Genomic DNA, 24,180 nt, shown 5'->3' with positions numbered 1-24,180 from the left:
CACTGTCTGACAGCCAGAATGGTGTTACTGGATCCTCACTGAGCAACTTTCCTTTTCCTACCCTTCCTAAGAAGTGGCCTAGGAACAATGATTAATCCTTTTCACCTTCTTGAAAAATAAACTTTGCAAATACACAGCACAGTTTGGGTCAGAACATTCCTTTGAAGGGTCTGACAACATGCTGTAAAGCTGATTGTGACACTTGAGGGGCTAAGAGGTGAGCTAGTCCTGCAAAGAGCTGGATTGCTTTGGATAAGAAAAGCAGCTGGAAACAGATGCAGCTGTAGGTGTCCAGTGGTTCCAAGGAAGCTACTGGGATGCCCAAGAGGCTCCCAGCTCATGCAGAAGCAGCCACAGCCTAGCAATGTGTACCCTGTAAAAAAGAATAGGGGATGGAGCCAGTGGAGGAGATAGGAAATTTGGAGCACAAATTGGGAGCTTGTGCCAAGGGGTACATGGAGAAACAACTTGAGGAAAGTTGATTTTGTGGAGAACCAAAGAACTGGTTTTCTAAGAATGGGGCCACCAACCTCAGAGACTATTAGTCTCCACTTAGTAAGGATGCAACCCTCATCATGTTCACTTTTTTATAACATAAATTTCAAACTTCTATACTTTCTTCTATTAAACCTACTTTCAAAAGACTGTGCTTATCCACACTGTTTTGGTACCATTTTCATACCCTTGAGGGCATCCTCACCTTCCACCAGCTCAATCAGGATAACTCCTGTGGCAGGACCCCTGGGCACACCCTCACACCACAGATAGTGCAGGGTATTCAGAAACACCAGCTGACAAAACTTCTCAAGTGGGCCTTGTAACAGAGATGACCCAGAGCACAGGTTCCTTCCTCATCTCCATGTCATTTCCCATAAATTCAGTGCTTGGCACAACAAATGCCAGCTGTCATGACAGTGCAATCTCTACCCCCCCAGTCCTTAACAGCAGGCTTGGCTTTATGATTTGGGTCATATCTAGATGAAACAAAAAGTTTTCCTTAGTCATTGTCATCACAGGAATTAAGACTAGGAAGAGACATGTGATTCTTTTGCACTTCAGCTCCTCAAACAGTTTGGGTAAATCCCCAGTCGAGCCCCTGGAGCATGCCTGCACTTTCCAAGGCTGTGACTTTGCAGTGTGCGTGCTGGTTAAAGAAGAAGTCAGAAGGGGGATTTTCAGATAATAGGAAACTTTCTGCTTATTAGGATCTAGAGCAGATCCCTTGCCCATGTCCTGCAAAATCACCCTCCCCGAGCATAGCAGAGCCACAGGATTCTCAGTCTTGCTCATAGACCCTTAACTCCTGTGCCAAGCCCATCTAAACATGCTTTGCTTAGCAACAAACACTTGAGGCCTGGTATATTTAGTCCAAATTGTAATTGTGTAGGATTCACTGCTAGAAACGCCTGCTCTTTGGCCACAAGTACAGCTTCTGTGGCTTCAGGAGTTGCTCATTCATTCTTCCAACCTTTTATTACACCAACCTGTAATATAATCCAATAGACATTTACTGGTTGCTCTGATTTAGCAGGACTCAGCCTGGCAAAATAAAAAAGCTTTAGGCAGAGAAAAGGAAAAGCATACATATAATCCTTTACTGTAATAGTTAGTTTCCAGTGAGTAGAAGAGCAGCATTGTGTGAAGAACGGCAAAAAAAAATATTACTAGACTGTTAACTATTGTATAACAATTGTTATTATTTAACAGTCTAGCATCTGGAGGATGTTAACATTTCAGATTAAAATAAAAGGGACAAGTGCTGCCTGCTTGAATTCAAGCTATTTCTGCATTAGCATTGCTCTCTTGCTTTGACTGGGCACCACAGCCCTGTAAAACTACATACAGGACAAACATTATCTGTTTAACAGAAGGTTTGATATGGTTGATGACAGACGTTTGCAATTCAAGTTATTAAATGATACTTCCCTTCCATTTCAGTGTATCAGAAATGTCTTCTCTTTCTCTTTTTCCCTTCCCTTTTTTGCCCGTTTTCTTTATTCTGCCCAAACTATTGTGGTTCACAGAACAGGCCACTAAGATGAATCACTATTTGATGTTTGAAATAATGAAGTGGAAAAATTAAATATAGTATCTTGGAAGAACAGACAGGCAGGAGAAAAGAAAATGAGGAAAAAAAAGTAAGGGCAGAAAAAAATTAAGAATCTACCTGCTGAGAAATGCAATGTTTGCTTTATGATACCAAATAACTGAGAAAATATGAGCTCACTCACCAGAATGAAACCCAAGGCTAGGCACTACTTCAAGTAGTTCCCAAATAAGAGGCAATGTGTTCCAGAGCCTGTGAAAATTTAATATTTGTAATTCTAACAAAACATGGTCAGAATACTTAATAAAACCTGGTGGCTTGACTTGACATTTTGTGAACTACAGATAAGTATACTAGCTCAATAACAGTTTTTATGCACTTGTTTTATGCTGCATTCTTCCCAGGGCCTTTCCCTGAGGTGGTATTTCAAAAAAGAAAATGCTCATCCTGACAGCAAAGCCAAGACAGTGCTATGGATTTGTCTCTGGGAAAAAAAAAAAAAAAAGAAAAAAAAAGAAAAGAGCAGATGCAGACACTGTTATCCAACAAAACAACTTTTAGGATGAATGCTAACAAGACAGAAGGCCCCACACTGAGCCAGCTTATTCCCACTGGTGAGACTCACAGGTCCTGACACTGGTCACTGTGCTGGGGACAACTGGGCAAAAATCCCCGTGCCTGTAGCTCAGAAGTTATTGAGTGGAGCAACACTGCCCAGGCACAAAGGCACCAGCTTGGTCTCATCCCTCTTCAACATGGCCCAGCTTGTTTGGGGCAGTTCAAATCCAGTTTTATACAAATGAGAACCACCACTCATTTCCAACTGGTTTCACTCGGTTCTTAACCAACAGGAGAGAGGATGTGCTTTGAGAAAAATCAATGGGCACTTCCAAAAGGGTGCCCCAAACTGGTTCACAGCTAGGGACCCCCACCTTCCCACTGCTTCTGCAGTGTTCATGGGCTTTGTTTCTGCTTCAAATGCTCTTGTGTGAAGGTAGCAAGCCCACCACAAAGAGGCCTGGAGTTTCAAGATCATTTTTACCAGCTGCATTTTGTAAGAGCCTGTGGATGATGCAGTTCTAACACTAATGAATAAAGTATTGCTTCATCTGCTGCATCTCATTCAGCACAAGAAACACATAGAAAAATGAGGGAAGGATTAAGAAAGACTTTAAAAGTTTATAGCATGCACTTTAAAAAAGCTTTTTCTGAGAAACAAGCACTGACATGGGGGCTGTGGTCAGGCCCAGCCAGGATGACTTGCAACAGTGGGGTCACCTCTTTATCCACACCACATTTTTCAACTCCATGAGCTCAGTGCTGTGAGGGATGGAACCACATCATCCACTGCAATTGGTGGGACCAGAAAAGTGTTAGAGCACTTCTCAGCCTATCTTTTTGTCCCACCACTGAGACACTGCCTCCCCCATGAAGCATCAATGATTTTTTTTTTTCAGCTAGTGGCAGAGATGAGGAGCAAGAGAGGGACCAGCAGATCCCACTGGAAATACTCTGGTACTCCCAGGACTCAATTCACAGGAACAATGTCTTTCCATGCCTCATCTGGGCAGCAGCAATGGTCCACAAACATAATTCCTAACATATGCAAGGCAGCCAGCTCCTGCTAGCAGTCCAGTTCTGGATAGTTGCATTATCTGATGTTAGTGTTGAACAATGCACACACAAAACCACCACAGGAGCATGGATGAGACAGCTCACTGTGCCTGCATCCAAGCCTTCCTCCAACAACCAGCACAGCACTGCAGAAGCTCCTGAGATACTTCAAGGAGCAGGTACAACACCCCTCTGCCTCTCAGCCAACACAGCCCTTCCACAAGTGAGAATTCTTCCTGCTATGGAACAGAACCAGCAAAGGCAACCAGGGGAAAAAAAAAACCAAACCAAACCCACACAAAAAACCAAAACAAAACAAAACAAAAAAACCCACACAGAATCTTTCAGGTCATCCTGAATTTATTCTTTCAGGGCTCTCAATACAAATAATTAATAGACTCTGGACCTTGTTGGCTACTATGAACTGTCAAAGACTGCAGAGCAGGGAACAGCACAGCTATAACACAGGGTGTCTAGTCCAATAAATCCATACCCAAGCTTCAAAAATTAAGACAGAGCTACTGATAGCAGCTGCTGTAAACAAAACCCACTAGGTATATCTGCCTGGGAAAAAAAAAAACCCAAACACAACAGCAAAATAACAAACAGCCTGATAGTTCATGCCCCCAGTCCCCTACAGACACAGCAGAACATAACTCACCAGAGCTCAAAAGCCTCCACAGCCATGAAGAGGAGGGCACAGAAAGTCAAGCTCTGGGAAACCTGGCTCAGCTGGGTTCAAGAACACACACTGGTGTCCATGGCACAGCCTTGCCCTGGAGCTGCTCCTGCTCATTTGCCTTGTCTCATGAGTCACTTTGCCCACCCCTCCAACCAAGGTAAATGGAAGGAGATGGTTTTTAAAAAAGGCGATTGAAACCTCAAAGGCCTTCAGATGAGACTTGTTGTTCACCATATCCGAATGGTGCCCAAGGAAAGGAAGGAGAAAGGAAGAGAAATGGTTTTAAGGCTCATCCCTTCATTTAGTTCCCATTATTAAATCCATATTAAGTGTTTCTGCAGATAATATATTCACCAAGCATGGCAATTAGAAGGAAAGCCATCAGCACTAATAAATACTGAATTCAGAAGTACCTAGCATCATAAACTAACATGGCTGATTTTGTAAAGCATGTACTGAGAGCCCCAGAGTGTGACAGAGAAGCACCTCCAAGCCCTGGGCAGCCCCACAAAAACACAGTGACTGCCCTGTGAGGGATGTTGCTCCACATCCTTTTCTAACCAGGGCTGGCACTGCAGCATCTCGGCCTGTCTCAGGCAGCTTGAGAAAAACACATGGTCCTGTTCATAGGAACAACAGACATTGCAAGAATAGGACAGATTTGGTTTTTAGGGAGTGGAAAGAATCAACTTTGCAGGAGCAGGAGACCTCCTGGGAGCCATTCAATGATCTGGCACTTCCTGGTAGGCAAGGATGGACTGATTTCCTTCTCTGCCACCATGAAATCATCCTTCAAGTGACTGCACACAGAGGCAGAGGGGGTATATTCAATACCCAGGGAGCTGCACTAGTGCTCATGAATGCTGGACTGGAAAGCCCAGCCCTGCAATCCAGCTGAGCCTCCCCAGCTCACCACTGTGCTCCACCTGTTTCAGCACAGTTGTGCTCTGCTGGACTTGCAGAGCTTTATTTGGATGCAAGGGGGGGAAAGAACTTTTGTGGTTACCAAAACAAGATTCAAACCAAAAGGACCCAGACCGAAAGGCAAATCACACTGCAAAGTTTGTCACTCACTGCTCCCAAGCCATCCAGTGGCTCTGACTCAGGCTCTTCTGAATACCTCTGGCTGACCACAGATCTTACACACTTCTGAAGCCCCCAGTGCCACCCCAGCAGCGCCAGCCCCACAGCAGCAGGCACTGAGCCAGCAGACCAGCTATGACAAATCCCACCCCACACCAGGTGCCTCCTTAGTCTGTCCTGCAGGGTGAGGCCCCATTTTCTCGAACTAAGGCAAAGATGGAATTTGCTTCATCTGCAAGCTATAAATCCTTTCTATCTTCCTGAGCCCAGCATAGATGGGAACAGCTGTGTGGCAGTGTTTCCCTGAGGCTCCAGCTCTGTTGAAGATGCTGAAATACCAATTTAAGTATAGATGCTGGAGAGCAAGAGAGAAGTAAGTGGCAGGAAAATGAGGAAAGGCAACCACAGAAAGGTTTGGATTGGAAAGACCTTGAAAAATAGTACAATCCAAAACCCCTGCCATCAGCTGCCGTACCTTTCACTAAATCAGGCTGCTCAAAGCCCTGTCCAACCTGACCCTGAGCACTTTAAATGATGGGGCTTTTAAATGAAACAGAATTAATAACAACTCCTCAGAAAAAAGATCTGAGTTTCTTTAAGAGATTTTTGGTGTAGGACAAAACCCATTGTGCACACTGCTGCACAGGGTTTGCTGAGGAAAAGAGGGAGGGGGCAGGCAACACCAAAGACATGAGCATGGAGAAAGAAACCAAATATGTAAGAAGCAGACTGTCAGGACCCATGGCTGGTTGATGCCTCATCCATTTCAGGACTCTTCTCCCAGCATAAAGAGAAGATGCCCTCAAACTTCAGACACATCTAGCTCCATCCAAGGACCATTCCTGACCCCAGTTAAACTTTTAGAGCTACTGCCCAGATGTCTGGACATTTAATTTTGATTTGCAGCCTAATTCCTCAGCAGCTACACTTCCTGCCAATTCACAATTGTTCACCTTGTAGATAAACATCTTCCCCAAGCTCAAACAGCTCTCCTCTCCTCTCTCTGTGGGGTAAATACAGAGTTCTGTAAGATGATGAGCACCAGCATTTCCCAGGAACTGTGGTGCTCACACCTCCAGGATCAGGCAAGGTTAATCCCCCACAAAGCATCACACTGGGGAGTGGCAGCACTAAATCCTCCAGAAACACAGCCCAGACCACAGCAGGTGCTGGAAGGACATATACAAACAGGCTGTGCCTGCCTCTTGGGCTGCCTGCATGGCAGAGACCTGTGCAGAATGCTAAGCAGGGCTCGGGTCTTATTGATGATGATCACCATTATGATCATTACTTCTACCACTGCTGCAGTCATACCCAGGGGCCCCCAGGCAGATCCCTGCAAGAGCAAGACATGGTCTCTGCTTTGATGAGTGGATAAATCTGGTGTGAAACAAGCTGCAGCAACTCAGCATGGCAAACAGCACAGAGGGGGGCTGGCAGCACCAGGAAAATTGCTACTTCAGTGGTCTGAACACATGCCTTGAGTGCTTCAAATCACAGTAAAATGTTCCTGTTTATAAACTGCTGGCTGTTGCCATTTCGCTTTGTTTCAGTCATATAACCATTTCTAACTTCTGTTAAAGTTCCATTAAGCAGCTTTTAATCAGCACCTTCTGGCTGAGTTTTGTGCAGGTATCAGGAAATAAAAAGTAAAATTGAAGTCAAGGTGACACTAAGGAAATGCTTTGGTAGGAGATGGGAAGGAGAAGGGGGTACACACAGCACTTGCTCCACAATGTGCCACTCCAGTGTCTTTCCCTTCTGCTGCCAATATGATCAAGAATAAAACCACAAATGTGATTAGCTGGACAGACCCTCTATGTACAAGCAGCACACCTACAAAATAATAATAAGAACCACAAGGCCAGAGGATGCACATTCCTAAACATTAACAGCAACAAGCTGAAGAAATTACTAGGAACAGAATTTGCCAGACTCCCAGAGAGATTCCAGATACTACAAAGGCTGCAGGGAGCCAATTCCAGTAACACTGCTGGGACAGCCAAGGCTGTGATGAGAACAGGCACTTCCTGACCAACAACAGCCCCAGGACAATCCTTCCCCAGGACAACCCTTCCCCCTTGCTCCCACTCATCTCCAGAAGGGAGCATAGGAAGCCCATGTGCCTCCAGTTAAGCAGCTTTGCAGGGTAGGAGGGATGAACCACACCAGGTTCAAGGGGATGCTGTCACTCCCCTACCTACAGACTCACAGCTAACCAGGTGGGAAAGACCTGTGTCCAGCAACACAGGACAAACTGAGGCAAAATGGCAGTGCCCCTATAAGCAGGGAACCAGCGGGGCCTGGAGCCATCTCCCAGGCTGAATTATTGCTGCAGAAACCAGGGAAGTCATTGCAAAAACAATTAGGGAGCTTGGAAGAGAGAAGGGAGCCATAGCAAGTGAATGAAGCACATTGGGCTAACTATTTCTCACCTGCCAGCTCCCAGAAGCCTCATGTTCTCAGGGTTATATATGGATGTAATGGCTTTGCACGGGCTGCTGACAGCAACCAGCAGCATGTCACCTTCTGGAAGTGGATTAGCTAAAGCTGCAGGCATGTTGTCACATCACTAAGCCTACCTCTGACCAAGTCTTGGCCAACCCTTAGCTCTTCCAGGCCTGTCAGATAATGATGGGATCTCTAAAAGCCCAGTGTCAGACAAGGAAAGGGAATGGCACTGACAAAGTCCTCTGGGATCTCCTGAATGTCTCCTGGTTTCCAACAGACCCAGGGATTCCTGACTGCTTGCAGGACCAGGAACCCTGGGTTACATCAGAAATGTTTGAGTGCCTTGTCTCCCCTTCTCAGCCTGCAGTGCCTGTTTTCCTCCTTGGGAAAACCTCCTTCCACAAATGACAAGAAGCACCGGACTTCTTTAAAGGTGATAGTGTTCCTGAGACACATACAATTAGACCTACAATCACTAAAGCATTGACAATTAAGACATACTGACCTTTTTCACATTAAAAAACTAGGAAAAAAAGGCCCATATTCCATTATTATTTTTAATTGCAAGAGAATTAAAAAAATAAGAATTTCCACTTGACTTGAAGGTGACATTTTCTTTGCATTTCAGAAATGGATTATTTTTTTACTTTTTAAATTCCAAATGTCTTTCTCTCCCTACTTCTCACTAAGTTTTATTACGGAAGGCAGCAGAACAGGTGCATATGACTTCGCTTCTCCCCTCCAACACATTTTCTTTTTATGTTCTGAATTCTCCGAAGTTAGAGCGGCAGACAAAAAATACCCAAAACACTCATGAGGCTTTTCCAACTTTCCTATAAAATGTCCTTAACTTTATAAAATCACTCAAGTGTAAGATTTAATATGCTGCTTTGTTTTTCTTTCTCTTTTCCATTACACTGTAGTGTTCCTGAAAATGTATACGCTTCCAAAAGATAGAGCAGAAAGAAGAAAAAATATACAGGTGATATTTATCTTATTGTACCCAACATAAAAGAGGAAATAGCAGTGAAGGAACAATGTAGAGCATCCCAAACCAAATACAAAAGCTGGTTTGGGCATTTTCTTGAATACAGTTGAGCTTTTCTTTGGAGAAAGGTTGGAGAGGAGGAGGGGAAGAACTTCCCCCTATTTCTACGTACAGTAAATCACCAGGAATAGAAATGTCATGCTCTGCCAAAACAACTCTCTCCTAAAATCCTTGGCCTTCACTTGTTTCTGCTGCAGTTCCATCACAAACTTTCCATTGTCAGCCAGGGGCATCTCAGGTGCTCTAACTTGCAGGTTTCCAGTTGTAAGTTCCAGAGGTGCTCCCAGCCACGCACTGCTGCTCCTTGGGAACTCCCTCCCTCCCTCCATGTGTCCACAAGACAGGAACCCAAATCCCACCCTTGCTGCTCAAGTGCATCAGGAGAGGAGGACTTTCACAGCAAGAAGCAGAGGAAGGCTGACACACAGTGACTGGCAGGCATTTGTTCTGCTGACATAACAGCTCCAGAGAGCATTGCAATGGTCACCCAAATACCTTCCCAACTATTTCATATTCAAGAGTGTTCTATAGTAGAGGGAAAGAACTAAACTGAACTAAAACTAAAACAATCATCCAGCAGACTGAAAGCACTTCCAGACTCACTGGCCAAATGTATGCACTACCACCCCCAATTATATTTATATTCCACAGATCAACCCCTTGTTTGTAAAGCATTCTCACTGTGCTGGGGTGAAAGAACCAATACTGAAAAGGGTTCTTTGAGCCCAAACTCCTTGAATGTGCCAGCAGGGACCAAACAAGCAAAACCCCTTGAAAAGTACCAGTCCTGGACATAGGACACCTGCTTCCAATTAAAACTGAGAAAGATCTGTCCTCATGTCCTCTCCCAGCCCTGCACTGCTCAGGAGGGTAGTTAGCCAGAGCAAGGGGAAGAGATACCTTCACATCCTTCTTGATTTCAGTGACCTGAAAAAGGGAGGCTCACAAACTCACCAACAAATCAAGAACAGCCTGTGTTAGCAGTCAGTTCCTCTGAACGAGGCAGTTGTGGTTCCTTCCTAGAAAATAAACACTCACCATCACCTCCTGGCTGCTTGTATGGGTTGTACTTTGGTTTGGGGGCGACCACAGGTGCAAACTTCTTTGGGGTCTGCTGGGTGGACACGGAGATGCTGGGAGTCCCAAAGGTGTGTGTGGTCTCCATCCTTGCAGTAACGTGGCCAACAGGCTCGTTGGTACTCTTGGGAGGCAGCCAGGATGGGTGGGACATGGTTCAGGTCTGAGGAGACACAAAGAGAGTCACACATGAGGAATTTCAGCTGGGGAAGTAACAGTTGCAATCCTACTATTTTTCTGGTTTATGAAATCAATCCTACAAAACCCTTAAAAAGATGTTTAACTGGAGCATGCTTAACTTTAAATATGTTGTTCCTAATACAGAGGACTTTAGATGCAAATTTGTCTTTCCCCAGCAGGTCAGAATTACAGATCAGGTTGTTGTTGGTACCAGCAAAAATCATTGCTATTTTCCTCTTCAAACCAAAGCAGAGACAGGCTGATACCCTGAAGCAGCCCATCAATCCCACCCTGCATTCAGCACAGTAGTGATGTATTTGCCTTTCCCTGTTAGGCCTTTTTGAGTACATTAATGTACAACAGTGCAGGTGCTCTGGGGAAAAGTCTAGTCACAGATAGGCACACACACTTCCAAAATACACTTTTAGCACTTTTTCACATGTTATTTAGGACCCCATGCCCCAGTGATTTTCATTCAGACTTTTAAGAAAACAGTTTTCAAAAGCAGCTAATCATTCTTGATGCCTCCATATCTGAATGCCCAGCTTAAGACATTTTAAAAGCATGTCAATTTTGAAAAAATGCCAGAATCTCACAACCCCTGACAACTAGGCTCCTTTTAGACTTGTGTAACAAAAAACAGAGGCAGCCCAAATCATTACTTATTTATGAAAATCTTGGCTTTGGCCTCTTAAAAGCCTACATCACTTTTGAGAACTGGGTTCAGATGCTGCTGAAAATGTTGCCCATAAAAATCCTGTTAATTCCAATGAACAAGTGCTTTTCACCACACACAAACCACACTCGCTGGGTAGCCATGATAGTCCTGCTGTACCATCAGATGGTCCTATGCAGCTGGATTTGAGATTTGGTGGAGAAATGAAGATCCCACACAGATAAAAGTCAATGCTAATTTTGCAGCTCTTGAGCACCCTGTTGCTTCTGCCCATGCACTCCTTTGGTGTCAGAGCCCCTTAAGGCTACCAAAACCAGCAGGCACCTGTGACCCAATCAGCAAAGATTTGTTTTCATCATGGAAAAGGATCAGTTCCAGAGACAGGATCAAGGTCTCCACATGGTAGTGCAAGGTGAGCACCTCCAGCTAAGAGCAATGACTGTTAAAATTAATGGATATACAAACAAGTGTGCTTATTCCAACCAGTAAATTTACTTCAAAAAACAGTTTCCTGTCTGAGGAGTAATCTCTACTTTAAGCCCCAATGTCTGACCCAACACTAGGTGGTGACAATTTTTGGTCATCTTCCACCATGCATCACTCCTTGCGTGAGAGAGGAACTGGCAAGTGTCAAACATCAGTCCCAACACTTCTGTCCCTTCCTGGCCATGCAGTCTGACTGCTCGATGTGCAGACAGTGGTTTCACAATTCCTACCACTAGTAAGTGAACCTGCTGCACCAGCCATCCAATACCAGTGAAAAGAAGACACTGGAGCTGCCTAGAAATGAGGCAGACAGGAGCACAGCAGGAGCAGCCCGGAGATGTATCCAAGGCTGAGCTGCAAGGACATAACTTTTCTCCCTCACAGCCCTGCTGTCCAACTCACAGTAAGAGTGCAGAGCATCATTGTGAAAGCAAGAAGTGAAAGGCAGGTCCTCCCCACACGGCAGGAGAGGAAACCAGTCACAACCAGTGGGGGCTGAGGGCACAGGAACCACGGTCCCACCGCCTGGCACTTCCCATCACCAACAGCAGCCCCTATGGACCTGGAAAATCACTGCCACTCCAGCAGTAAGATTCACCTACACTGCTGTCTCCTCCTCCTACAAGCTTCAAAACTGTAAAAGCAGCAATAAAACTCAGGCAACTATCTAGGTCTTAAGAGCAGAAAGCAATGAGGGCAGTCAGCCTTAAGAGCTAAACAGGACGAGCCTGCACTCTGCAGAGTTATTACATCCAAGGATGACTGTACCTTACCCATTGCTAAAAGCATCCTGGAGTTTAATTCTGACAGGTTTTCAGCCTCTGGCTTGACATCTCATATGCTACAATGAAGCACCCTCAGACCCTGGACATTATCTCCAGGCTGATTCAAAGCCATAGAAAAAAAATCCCATTACTGACTAGATTATCACCATTCCTGTTCTGGAATTTTCCTTAACCACCCCCAGGCAGCATGCCTTGGTCCCACAACTCTCATGGTCTGCTAGGCTGATGACAGGGATGGGTTGTGTGATGCACAAACCACGAATATCTGCTTCAGTAGCCAGGTTGCACAGCACTGAGCACGGCTGAAGACAATGAGAGAATTTCAACAAATGAGCTTAGAAAGCAGACTGCTCCTATGGACAGCCTGGGAGCAGGGAGACCACAGTGCTGTAACTCAGCTGCTGACTGTAAGCTGGCACACAGCTCCCTCTCAGCTAACCTCTAACGCCTTTGTTTTGGCCATGGTGGTATTTTCTAATTGTTTCCCTGTTAGCCTTTTCTCTTCCTCTTTCTCCCCATCTCATTTTCTGTTATGCATTTACTGCCACTCATTTTTGCTATCTGTGCCCTGACAGTGTTTTCAGCAAGTTCCCTTTTCCTCATCTGTTCCAGCCCCAGCTCCCCAGCCTCAATTAAATTTAGCCTAACTACTCTGCAAGATCACAGAAAAAGAAAACGAATTAATTTCTTTTTAAAAGCTGAAGCCAAACTTCTGGGCTTACTATTATTTTCCCTCCATTTTGGCTGGTAAAAGGCCAAAAGCAAGGAAAAATGTAAGGCACAGTGGCTTACAGACAAGCATAGCTCACCTTACAGCAGACCTCTCCATAGTGGAGCACTCTGCCTATTTCAGACAAAGCCACCAGTGCTCTTTCCACTCCCTGCAATACTGCCTGGTTTTCCATCAGAAGCTTCTTTGGAACATTTGTGATGTGCACAAGTAACCGAATAGCACAGGAAAACCTGGGACTAACTAATTCCTGTACTCTAAACTTACTCTTACCCATGTCACTGCCTGAGTGTCATTGTGGTGCCTGCACTTGGACAGGAACACCCAATAGGTAACAGCAGTGATTTTCTGGCTAGCCAGCAAACACGTTTCACTCTTGAGCTATCTTCTTCCATTAAAAGTCATTTTTCACTGAAACATTAACCTACAGATTAAATCTACAGCTGCCCCCACATTTCTACTCCAAGGATGTAATTTTTTCAGGCACTGTTTGTATTCAATGAGCCCCTTCCTGGCAAACCTTGACAGATCCAGCCACGCAACAGTTAACTCAGCAAGGTTGGAAAAACCTCTGTCAGCAGAGCCCGTGTGCCTGGGAATCCTCTCAGAGGGACAGCCACCTCTTGCTCCCCTGTCAGTGCCACACCTCCCTCTGTCTTGGCTGAAGCCTTCTGCCTGCCACCCTCCTGCAGCCATCCTTGGTCAGCTGTAGCTCACAGCTCCGCTCCTGATCTGACTGCCACAGGCTTTTTCTGTGACTCCTTCCTCACTGACCTCTCTGGCAACACCCCCTTCCCAAATTCACTGCCTCATCCCCTCCAGAAAATCCCTTAAATCTTCTCTGTGTCACTGTTTTGAAAGCCTCTCATTGATCATCTTGACTAACCCTGAACCATCCCCAACCACCGCGCCGCAAAGCTTCTGCTGAGCTGAAGATTCTTTGTTATAAAGCATATGTAGCCTCAACTGAAACAATGCAAGCATTGAAGCACCCAACACAGCATTAGGTAAATTGTTTGGACACAAAATTAAGCACCATAATCACAGCTTCTCCTTTATGCCTGGCTTAAAATTTAGCTAGATCCACTTTTAACCCTTGCATTTTGTTATGCTCCTGTCATCTGCATTACAGACTTGCCTCTCATCCTTATGTAGATCCTTTCAGAATACAGCCAGATCATTGCTTAAATCAAACAAAAACATTTAAATTAAGTATCAATTAAACTCCCTCTAAAGGGCAAACTTCTTTTGATTCTTCCATGCATGTTTACTCTGAACTCTCTTCAATTTTCCAGCTACCTTTTCGGAAATGGTGGCTGACGGCGTAAGGCCATTTTTAAGAATAGTAACTTAAAATAGAAGAGGTAAAATGATGAATAATATCAAAAACAAAAACCTGACTGAAATCAGCTGTGGACGCCTGAGGTTCTGTTATCCTTCCTTCCTTGGAAGCATTAGTCATCACCTACTTTTGGAGGCAGAGGATAAGACCAGACTAACCATGATAAATAGCATTAAGAGCGAAGAGTGAAATCACACTGCATAAATAAGGCAAACAGTGTGCTCTGGCTCTATCATCAGGACGATCTTAATGCTGTAAGTTCAGAAAATTCTAACCATGAAAGAATACACCACAGCAGAGGAACTGGAATCCACGAATCCCAAGCTGAGACCACATTATCTAAAAATGTCAGACCAGGAATATCAATAGCAGATAATACCATGCAGTAATAACAGCCTGACAAGACTTTTTCACTGCCTTTTTCTTTTTTCAAATGTGTGGGCATAAGAGCTTGTTTTTGCTTTTAATTACAGGATGTCATTCACCTTTGAGAAGAGAAGGTAAAAAACTAAGGGTTTCAAGTCAATTTCTCCTTACATGTGATAAGCAATGGAAGGGTAAAGTACCAATTTGTCTACTTTTGAAATTGTATGTACATTCATCTCTGAGACAGGCTGCCTTTTCTGTGATTAGGCTGTACCCAAATAAATCTCCATTTCATTTTCATATTTGTAACATAGACCAAATTCTCCTTGGATGTTGATGGACTTCGCCAAGACAGAAGATTCTGTCCCTTAGTTAATTAAGCTAATGCTTCGTAGTGGGTAGCAACAGTATTTAACAAAAAATGAGCAACAACCGTCTGTGCTTACAGACTGTCTGCTCTGCCTTCCATCCCACGCCTTCCTAAATTCACTGGCTTGATGTAGGTCTATGATGTTCTGTCTTAGTATCACCCATGCACAGTGAACCATTATGCCTAAGGCCAAGAGATTGACCAGGTATAGGGAATCAGGACCTTGTTTGTTGACAGTAGATGTGACTGAAAGTTGTGTTGGGGCTTTTCTCCGATACACAATACAAGCATCACCTTCCCGTGATAACTCAAGTTTGTCTCTAAGTGTAGAAAGGCAAACTGCATCCTCTCCACTCTCTCTTCTCTTCCATCCAAGTAAAAGAACTCCAAGAGAGTTTTGGCTTTACATCACCTTCCAAATGAATGTTAAAGAACAGCGCTAAAACTAAACGAAGGGGACACCCTTCTCAATGCAAAAATCATGCCACCCATTGTCCCTTCCTGTTAGAGCTGCAACCTACATGTTTGCATGTCTCTCTCTAAGCTGATTTGTCTTCATTTTTCTGCCTGAAATTCCCCAAATTGCAAACCTCAAATGCCCTGCTAAAATACAGTTCTTTGCTTTGTCCTTTTCACCTCCAGTCTTCTAATTAGTCAAATACAGTGACTGAGGCTGACCAGAGAGATTTGCTCTTTACAAACTCCCAAAGCTGCTTGTTTTTCTTGGCACTGCTCCCCTCTGAAGGTTAAATGAATTTATTTCTTCATTTATGGCACATGATCTCTAGCCATGCTCTTGTACTTCTTGTGGCCTTCAAAAGAGGGTATAATGTCAAAATTCAGATCTTATTAGGGGTCTTTAACCAAACATACAAAGTGCCATAGGTACTTATAAACTCAGCACAAGCTCTCCTGGGATGCCTTTCCCATATGGTACTACTTAGTCTCATCAATTTTACATCATATGGCAAATTATGTGATTTGGGGAATTGGGAGTCCTTGGGAACTCCCTTAATCATTGCTGATCTGCACAACATCTCTAACCAAATTTAACTCCTGCAATATTAACCAGCCCAATAATGCTCCTCCCTCAAATCCCCCCAGCAGCAAATTGAGTCCTGAACTTCATCACAAAGCTTCAGGAACAACACTCTGAGCACTGGGATCCTGTGCATGGTGCTGCTGTGACCTCTACCACCAGTGAGCAGTGAAGCACTAGGAGTCAACTGAGACACCACAAGACTTTGAGAGGTGATGAAGAAGCATGGAAAACACCATCACCCTCCAGTGACTGCCTTCCTGACCCTAGGCAAACTCGATGCAGGTGGACTCCAAGTTCTTGTGGCAAATACCTCCTAAAGATCTTTGCCTGCACCCATTTTACATGGTTTATGCACAGTTCCTAATGCTTGGCTGCAATCTTTCATGGCAGGTATCAGCTGGAGCAAGTTCAATTCTGCCTCTGCCCTAAGATTCATAATTTATTTTAATTGCCTGGGTAAGGCAAGGTTTTGTATCTTCATCCCAATTCCCTCAAAGTAAAAAAAAAAAAAAAAAAAAGTAAATGAAATCAAAGTCACTTTTTCAGTTAAACAGGACTGAGACAATTTACCTGTTTCCTGCTAGGGGACATCACTAATGTAATCAGAAGAATTAAAGGAAAAAGAAACCTAGTTAGAGCACTGATGAATTATTCCTCGAAGAATATAGTCTGGTAATATTTCGTTCTGGCTTTAACAGCTTCAACAAACTTCCATGAGATCCTCCAGAAGACCTGACTTAAATTTGAAGTGCACCCTGCTATGAGTAAGTGGTTGGCCCGGATGACCTCCAGAGATCCCTTAAGAGATCAAAATCAATTATTTTGTGACTCAAAAACCCCAGACTGACAGCTGTGACTTCACTCAGAAAGGTTTCACAGAATCACAAACCAGTCTCCTCCAGGCTGAACAGACCAAGTGCTCTCAGCTGCTCCTCAAGGGCCCTTGAGGCCCTTCACCATCTTCATTACCCTCCTTCGGACAGTCTCTAATAATTTCATGTCCTTCTTACACTGTGGTGCCCAAAACTGTCCACAACATTCAGCGTGAAGCCAGCCCAGTGCAGAGCAGAGAGGGCCAACCCCCTCCCTTGCCCAGCTGGCAAAGCCCCCAGGACAGGGTTGGCCCTCCTGGCTGCCAAGGCACTGCTGGCTCAGGTCCTTTACCAGGGCACTGCTCTCTAACCTCTCACTCCCATCCATCCATCCATGGTCGCCCCATACCAGGTGCAGAATCTGGCAATTTTTCTTGCTGAACTTCCTATGGCTGGTGATTGCTCTATCGTCTAATTTATCAAGGTCTCTCTGCCTTCAAGGGACTCAACAGCAATTTCCATTTTGCAGCAATATATTGTATTCCACTTAAGATATGCCAGTAATATCACCTACTGGCAATGCAACATTATATTCCTTATTTTCTAGTTGCAATAATTTGCAAATGAACAGAGCTTGTGCCCATTCTTTTAAGTAAATAGCCAATACTTGAAAAGTAACTTTTTTCCCCTAGCTGTATCCACAGTTCATTTGTTTTTCATGAGATCCATGCCAGTTTGAGATGTGACTTTCGTTGTGCACTCTTAGGTCACTACAACTTCTACAGTATTACTGAGACATAAAAAGAAGATAACAAGTGTGTAGTGGAGACTGCAAAGATGTGATGGTGAAGAACAGTCTTTCTTGTATGAAGATGCTTGGCAAAAGTTAATGTCATCATGTAAACAGTTCATCAGGTGTCAACCCAATCTCGCAGTCATTCCTACTTCAAAAGACTGCTTCTGGGACAATTATGACATCAACCAAGAATCCACCTTTAGATTTCCTTCTTAGTTTATTTTTCTTGTATCAGCTTCAGTAGTTGAAAAGGCAGAAGGGCAAACTAAACATAAAACTTGGGTTTTTTCCCAATATAATTGCATTAGGAGTTTTGGGATTAGATGCTGGCTATTTGAATTTGACTGCTGCTGCAAAACACATGCATAAAAGCTGATGAATGAGATCTTCCTTTTACAGCCATGTCACATCCTGGTGTCAGATAACAAACTAGGCTTTAAAATCCCAATAAATTGAACTTGACTTGTCCATGTGAACTGAAACAAAGAGATCATACTGGCTCCCTGGAGATAGATAGATCTATCTAATCTAATACAACTCTAATGACTGCATTGCAATTTCACCAGAGAGCAAGCTGATTCTTGGCTTCTGTGGCATGAGACAATCCTCAGCTACTCCAAACATAATCACATTGGATAAAACACCAATCCAAGGCCTCAACTGTGGTCACAACAAACCCCAAGGCAATTGTAACAGAGGAGGAAGACCTGCTGGCTTACTCAAATACATTTTATTCCTGAACCTAAGGACCTAAGCCAGGAGTTAGCTCTGAGCCAGCCAGATTTCTTCCAATTGTTATAGCCTCTTCCCCTGATAACTTGACCTACACGTCTGTGAGGATGTTGCTGTACCACAAAGAAAAGTTTGAGATGGATGTTTCAGAAATTTGTATATAAAATAAGAGAGAAAATATATTAAAAGAGACAGCAAAACCAGAAATTATGCAGAAAGGTTATTCTGGGAGTCTCAGATCATGAGCTCCCTTACATAAATACTATTTTCCTGCATACAATTTATTTTCAAGACCTCTCTGCCAAAAAAAAGCTGCCTTTTTTTCCTTCTGTGCCTGTATTCAATGTCTTGCCTATAGCACAGCTCAGGGCTTGGCTTCCTACTTCAGCAAGGGACTGCCAAGCAACAGAGAGCTTATCCATCAAATAAAATTATTAAGGGACTGGACTTCCCAGCTGATGGAGATGTACTGAAATCAGGCATACCAAGAGTCTCACTTAAGTGAAAAGAAAACAGGACAACAAGAACTGGCAAGGTTAAGGCTGCTGGAACAAGCTCAGGTACTTTGGATGCTGATGCTGGCTGTAAACAAGGAGGAATTGTGCAGAACTAACATGCAGCTCAGCTGTGAGATATCAACAAGACCCCAGTGGGACCAAATGGGACCGTGGCAACATACTGACACACAGATAATTGTATTAGCTTTGCAGAGCAGTGTGTGTGGCTCAGCCTGGGGAGAAACAGCAGGGATCTGAGCTCAGTGGGAAACTGATAGAGTGAACAAGGAAGCAGGGCTGAGCTTGAGGTCCTACCCAACAAGGCTGGGTGTAGGTGGGTTTTGTATTTATGATGGGGCTCCCTGCCCTTCACTCCTCTTCTGAAACAGCTGTGATTGCAGGAAGAGTCAGAGGTTGCCTCACCTGGAAGAAGACACATCTGCTACCGGTAGTCTGAACCCCAAGCCATCAAGAGGATTTCTGTGAATGGAAAAGGAGCTGCAGCTCAGAACACAGGCACAGCACTCAGGAAGGAAGCATGTGTGGGTCTGTCACCACCACAACCTTCTGACAGCTCATGGAGCTGGCAGCGGAATCCAGACTTTGACACTGTACTGCCTAAAAATCAAGCAATTAAATCAATTAATGGGCAGGAACAGTGTCCAGGATCAAAATCTTTAATCCCGGATTTTCTTCCTCCCACCTGATCCACAACTTTTCCTCCCTCAGATCTCAAGCCATCCTGGAAGTCACAGCTTCAGGTACAACAAATCCCTGGATGACTTTTTTCTGAGCACTGCACCAACCTGTGCTGATCCACAACTTTTCCTCCCTCAGATCTCAAGCCATCCTGGAAGTCACAGCTTCAGATACAACAAATTACTCTTTTCTGAGCACTGCACCAACCTGTCTTGGCTTTGGCAGCTCAGGTCACAGCACTTTGGAAATAATCAGGGGAAATAGCCTTTTTCCTATGGAAAATCCTGTATCTTAAAACTCAGAAGAGTGATAGCTGCCAGATGACTGCAAGTTGATGTTGTAGAGAGATTGCTAATGGAAGCAAGATGTTTGAGTGTATGAAAACTGTAATAAAGAAATACACAAAACTCTTTGTATAAACAGTCAGGAAAAAGACTACATTGCTCTTGAGTTTCAGGACAACAGGTGACTTCACATCATCAATACATGAGCACCCCAATGTCTTCTTGTCTCCCTTCTGCAACACAAAGCAAAAATAACAGTTTAAATCACTTGTTCCTTAAAGAAGCTGAAAGCCTGCAGTACTGTCAGGAAAGACAGAGGATCTCTGCAGGCTATCAAGTTCTGCTTTTAGCAGGAGACTAAATTATCACCAACTCTAGGTAAGGCTTGCTGTGACTTTGTCCTGGAAAGCCTCCAAAATGAAGAATCCCTTGCTACCTGGTGATTTGTATTAGTGTTACACTATTTTCCCAAAGAAAATGCTTTTCCAGCTCTCCAGCTGAATCTCCCAATCAATTATGCACATTCACAGCACTTTATTTGGCCATCTGGACAGAAGCATTTGACTCTGACATGTTCAGAAGGCCCCTGGCAGTAGTCACAGGCTGCCATTGGATCACTCCTTTGCCTCCTTTCCACCAGAGACAGAAGCCAAAGCTCTCCCAGCCTAATCCTGTAAGCCATGTGCTCTCAGCCCCAGACTGACCCTCCTCTGGACTCTCTCCATCTCTTCAGCATCCCATTTCCATACTGGTGGACTCAAAACTGAGTAACAGCCACAGCAGTAGTGAGGAAAGGTGAGCAGTCCAGGCTCCTCCTGAAGCAGACCTATATTCAGTTTACTTTATTGACAACCACAGTGCACATTGGACTCATATTTGACTGGATGTTCACTGCCTGCTCCACATGCTTTTGTCAAGAAATAAAGAAGAATAAAAGGTATATTTTGAGATGGTGCCTAAGCTGGAGGAGCTCCACAATGCCATGGCCACATGGATGGAAGGGTAGGTCACAAGATGGTGTTAGCTACCCCTATGCTATTTGCAATAAACATGACATATAGCTCATAAAGATGACACCTGTTCAAAGAGGGGGCAAGGGGTGTTCTTAAAGCACAGGAAAATGGGTGAAAAGGAATATTAAAAGCAAAGGCAAAGCTGATCGTGACACTGTAGAGTGCATGAAGATAAAGCTCTGGTTTAGTATCCATAGAGCATTAGTTCTGCTCTGAACAGGAACTCATGACAGAAGACAAGTGCTTGAAATTTGATTTTCAATTCTACTTTGAAACTCATAAAAGCACCAAGCACCAACCCAAGACACTGCTGCTTTCCCCTTTTAACTCAGTGTCCATTCATTCAGGAACAGTGATATGCAAAGCTCTGGGAGACAATTCCCCAGCTGGTGCAAACCACAGTACCAGCAATGAAGTCAACCCAGCCAGGCATCCACACAAGCCTTGTGAGTTTGCTAAACAAGCTCATCCTGTTAAAAAGCCCAGCCCAGTTGCTCCACCACTATCGCTTTGCTGCCTTCTGTTTTTGACCATCCAAATTAATCATTTGTTCCCCTTTCCAAAAATCAGTAGGAAGTTCTGTTGTGACTAAAGAGTTTTCATACTAGACTGGCCACATCAGTTCCCTAGATGCGGAACAGCTCAAATCTGACAGTCTCCAGGAAAATATTCTGATTCTCTTTTACCTTCACTGCACTTTCTCCCAAAAGACTGGCAGGGGGTGATGGAAGAGAAGAAATCAATCATGAGCAGAGGGTACTTTTAGAGGGAAGAACGAAACTTTTAATATATCCAAAGATTTTTATATGCTGCTGCATTTTAGCCACTGCTGGCAACCACTTGTTTTTGAGCTGGGCTAAGGCAGGCAGCTGGGTCCTGCAGCTGGTAAGTGCACACACAGCTCCATTTATCAAATGCCCTTCAATAGTTGCTACCACTATCTCTCAGGTCTGAGGGAAAGCATGTTCCCACACACAACCAAGCATCTGAAAGGCATTTCAGCATGCCTCTGCTGTGTAATGCACGTATTTCTCTTTCCAAGTAACACAGCTGCCAACACCTTAATCATTCCTTGGGGACCTTCAGCACATCAGCCCTTAAGTGCTTCATTACCTCCAGCAGCTCCTGCAGAGCTCACATCCCAGGTGAGCAGTACACAGCTCCCTGTCAGCTACAGAGAGCAGCCTGAGCTGCAGGAGAGCAGGATCTGTGCAAATCAGGTCTTACAGCCTATCTTCCACCACTCTTTGTTTCCGCAAGTTTGGCCTCGTTTGCTGCAAAATATCTAGGACAAAAGGCAAGGCATCATCAAGAAACCAAATTTGAGACTAAAATCACTGTGTGTTTCTTTTCATGAGATCCTGTGGGAGAGAAGATGCTTGCTCCTCTGCACGGACACTAAGGGGCTACGGAGACCAGTCAAATAACCCTCACTAAAGCACCTGAGCTGTGTGTACCTCCCCAAAGCCTTCTTGTTTTTAAGTTAGAAACTGCTGCCTCAAGTCACAAAATACAGCATTTTGAAATTGTATTGATATGTTCTTGGCACAAAAGAAAAATAAACTGCAAATGCAACCAATACAGAAACTTGAGCAGCCCTTTGTTTCTGCAGGGCTTAAAACACTAAGGGGAAAATCTAAGCAACAAAGTTCATTGATCCATGGAAAGATGCAGTCTGTTAGGACTGGTGCACAGATACCTATTTTGAAATTAGCTTGAGCATGTGAAGGCATAACCTACCCTTTGAAGCTTCTAGATTGCTCCATCAGGTTCCTTGAGAGGACACTGATGGAGACATCATTACAAGAATCACTTCCAAGTCAATCTCCTTTTTAAAACAAGATACCCCAGGGCTTTTTTTTTGTGAAGTACCTCCACTAGGGAACAGCTTAATGTCAGCCCCACTGTCCCACCTCTGCAGCTACCCCACCACCCAGACCCCTTCCAATTGAAGTTATGATCTAATGGCTCAAAATAACATAGGAAGATTAATTAATCATGCAATGAATACAAACTTACATACATAAGTATGCACAAACATGTGCACATCCCTGATTTTTTTATTCTGCATCATTAGCTCAGGAAACTGGTAGAGGCAAAGAATAAGCAGAGAAACCAACAGTTGCTCACATGGATCAACACTTCCAGGCTCTCTCTTTTGCAGCTCATCTCACTCATACTTGTGGTTTCAACATGTGATTCACATTAGGCCCCTCTGCTCGCCATTTGATGGTTCTGCTAAACAGATGTGAATTTATTTAGTCACAGAGCCTGCTCTTTACACTGCCTCTTTGTAGAACAGATGGGCTTTTTTTTTCCCCTGTTCAACAGTGTTCAGACAACGATCATATCCAGTGCACAGGTTTGCTTGGCAATTTCACAGGAAAAGGAACAACACATGAACATAGGCACAATCTCACGGGAGTTCTTTTCAGCAGCCTGGACACGCCACAAGAGCTGATGGCCTGGAGAACTGCAACACCAGGAACACCCAGACAAGACCAAGATCCTCAGGGATCAGCCCCACAAATTCAAGCAAATGAGTGATGCATGCTGCACCTGGCAGGGTCCAGAAGACACAGCTCCACCACACACCCACCTCAAAGCTCTGCTGTGAAATCTTGAGTGGAGAGGGAGCTGAATGAAGGGTAGGGTCCTGCAACATTCATGGGGACATGAAAACATGGCATCTCCTGGGACTCTTCAGCTCGGTGAAATAGCCTGGAAAAGCTATCCGCTCCCTGTGTGGGCATTCTTCTTTCTGCACTCAGAGAGCCTTTGGCACTGGATGAAGCAGAACTGCACAAAGGCCCTCTCAGAGCAGAATAAGACTGCCCACATGAGAAGCACGCTTGGAACAGCTATTGCACTTTAAATTCACACCCTGGCTTTGTTTTGCAATGGTTTCCCTGTGCAGAAGGGCCCTGAGCTTCAAACTGAATTCCTCCTCATGTTATCAAGAGCTGAGCACTGCTCCCATCTGAGGGTAGGATGTGGCCTATACCAGAGGCCAAATCACAATCTTGGAGGAGACGGATGAGCTTCCCTTTTACTTTGCACTATCCTGTTTATGGATGCATCTCTATTGCTTCAGGAGCACAACACTGATGAATTCACCCCAGCAAATGGCCCTGCTATGTGGGTAAATCATCTCAGCTCTACCACAGATACCAAGGATGTGGGTACATGGCACACATGAATGCCATGTCCACACTTGTGCAAACATCTAATCCCTCTCCAAACTGCAATCCAGTCCCTCAGACACACCTTTGCTCTCCACACACTGCCCACCTGTCACAAAGATGACCTCAGCTTCTACCAGAATATACTTAGGACTCTGGGTTAAAGAGAATAATTTTATACATACA

The 24,180-nt window shown here is 44.3% G+C and overlaps 1 protein-coding gene across 8 annotated transcripts in view; it reads right to left on the bottom strand.

Moving 5' to 3' along the window:
* Positions 1-24,180, bottom strand: part of LOC120504263 (LIM domain containing preferred translocation partner in lipoma) — a 336,133-nt gene that overhangs the window by 206,942 nt on the left and 105,011 nt on the right. For all 8 annotated transcript variants that reach the window (XM_039713605.1, XM_039713608.1, XM_039713606.1 and 5 more), the window contains one exon: positions 9,964-10,165. In XM_039713605.1, coding sequence (XP_039569539.1) covers positions 9,964-10,156 — 193 coding nt within the window. In that variant the 5' untranslated portion in view covers positions 10,157-10,165. The remainder of the gene's footprint in view (positions 1-9,963; positions 10,166-24,180) is intronic.

Source organism: Passer montanus, unplaced genomic scaffold (assembly GCF_014805655.1).
Source record: "Passer montanus isolate IOZ18808 unplaced genomic scaffold, ASM1480565v1 scaffold29, whole genome shotgun sequence".
In the NCBI taxonomy this organism is placed as follows: Eukaryota; Metazoa; Chordata; class Aves; order Passeriformes; family Passeridae; genus Passer; species Passer montanus.
The sequence above is the reverse complement of the archived record's forward strand: the minus strand, read 5'-3'. Positions and strand labels throughout refer to the sequence as shown.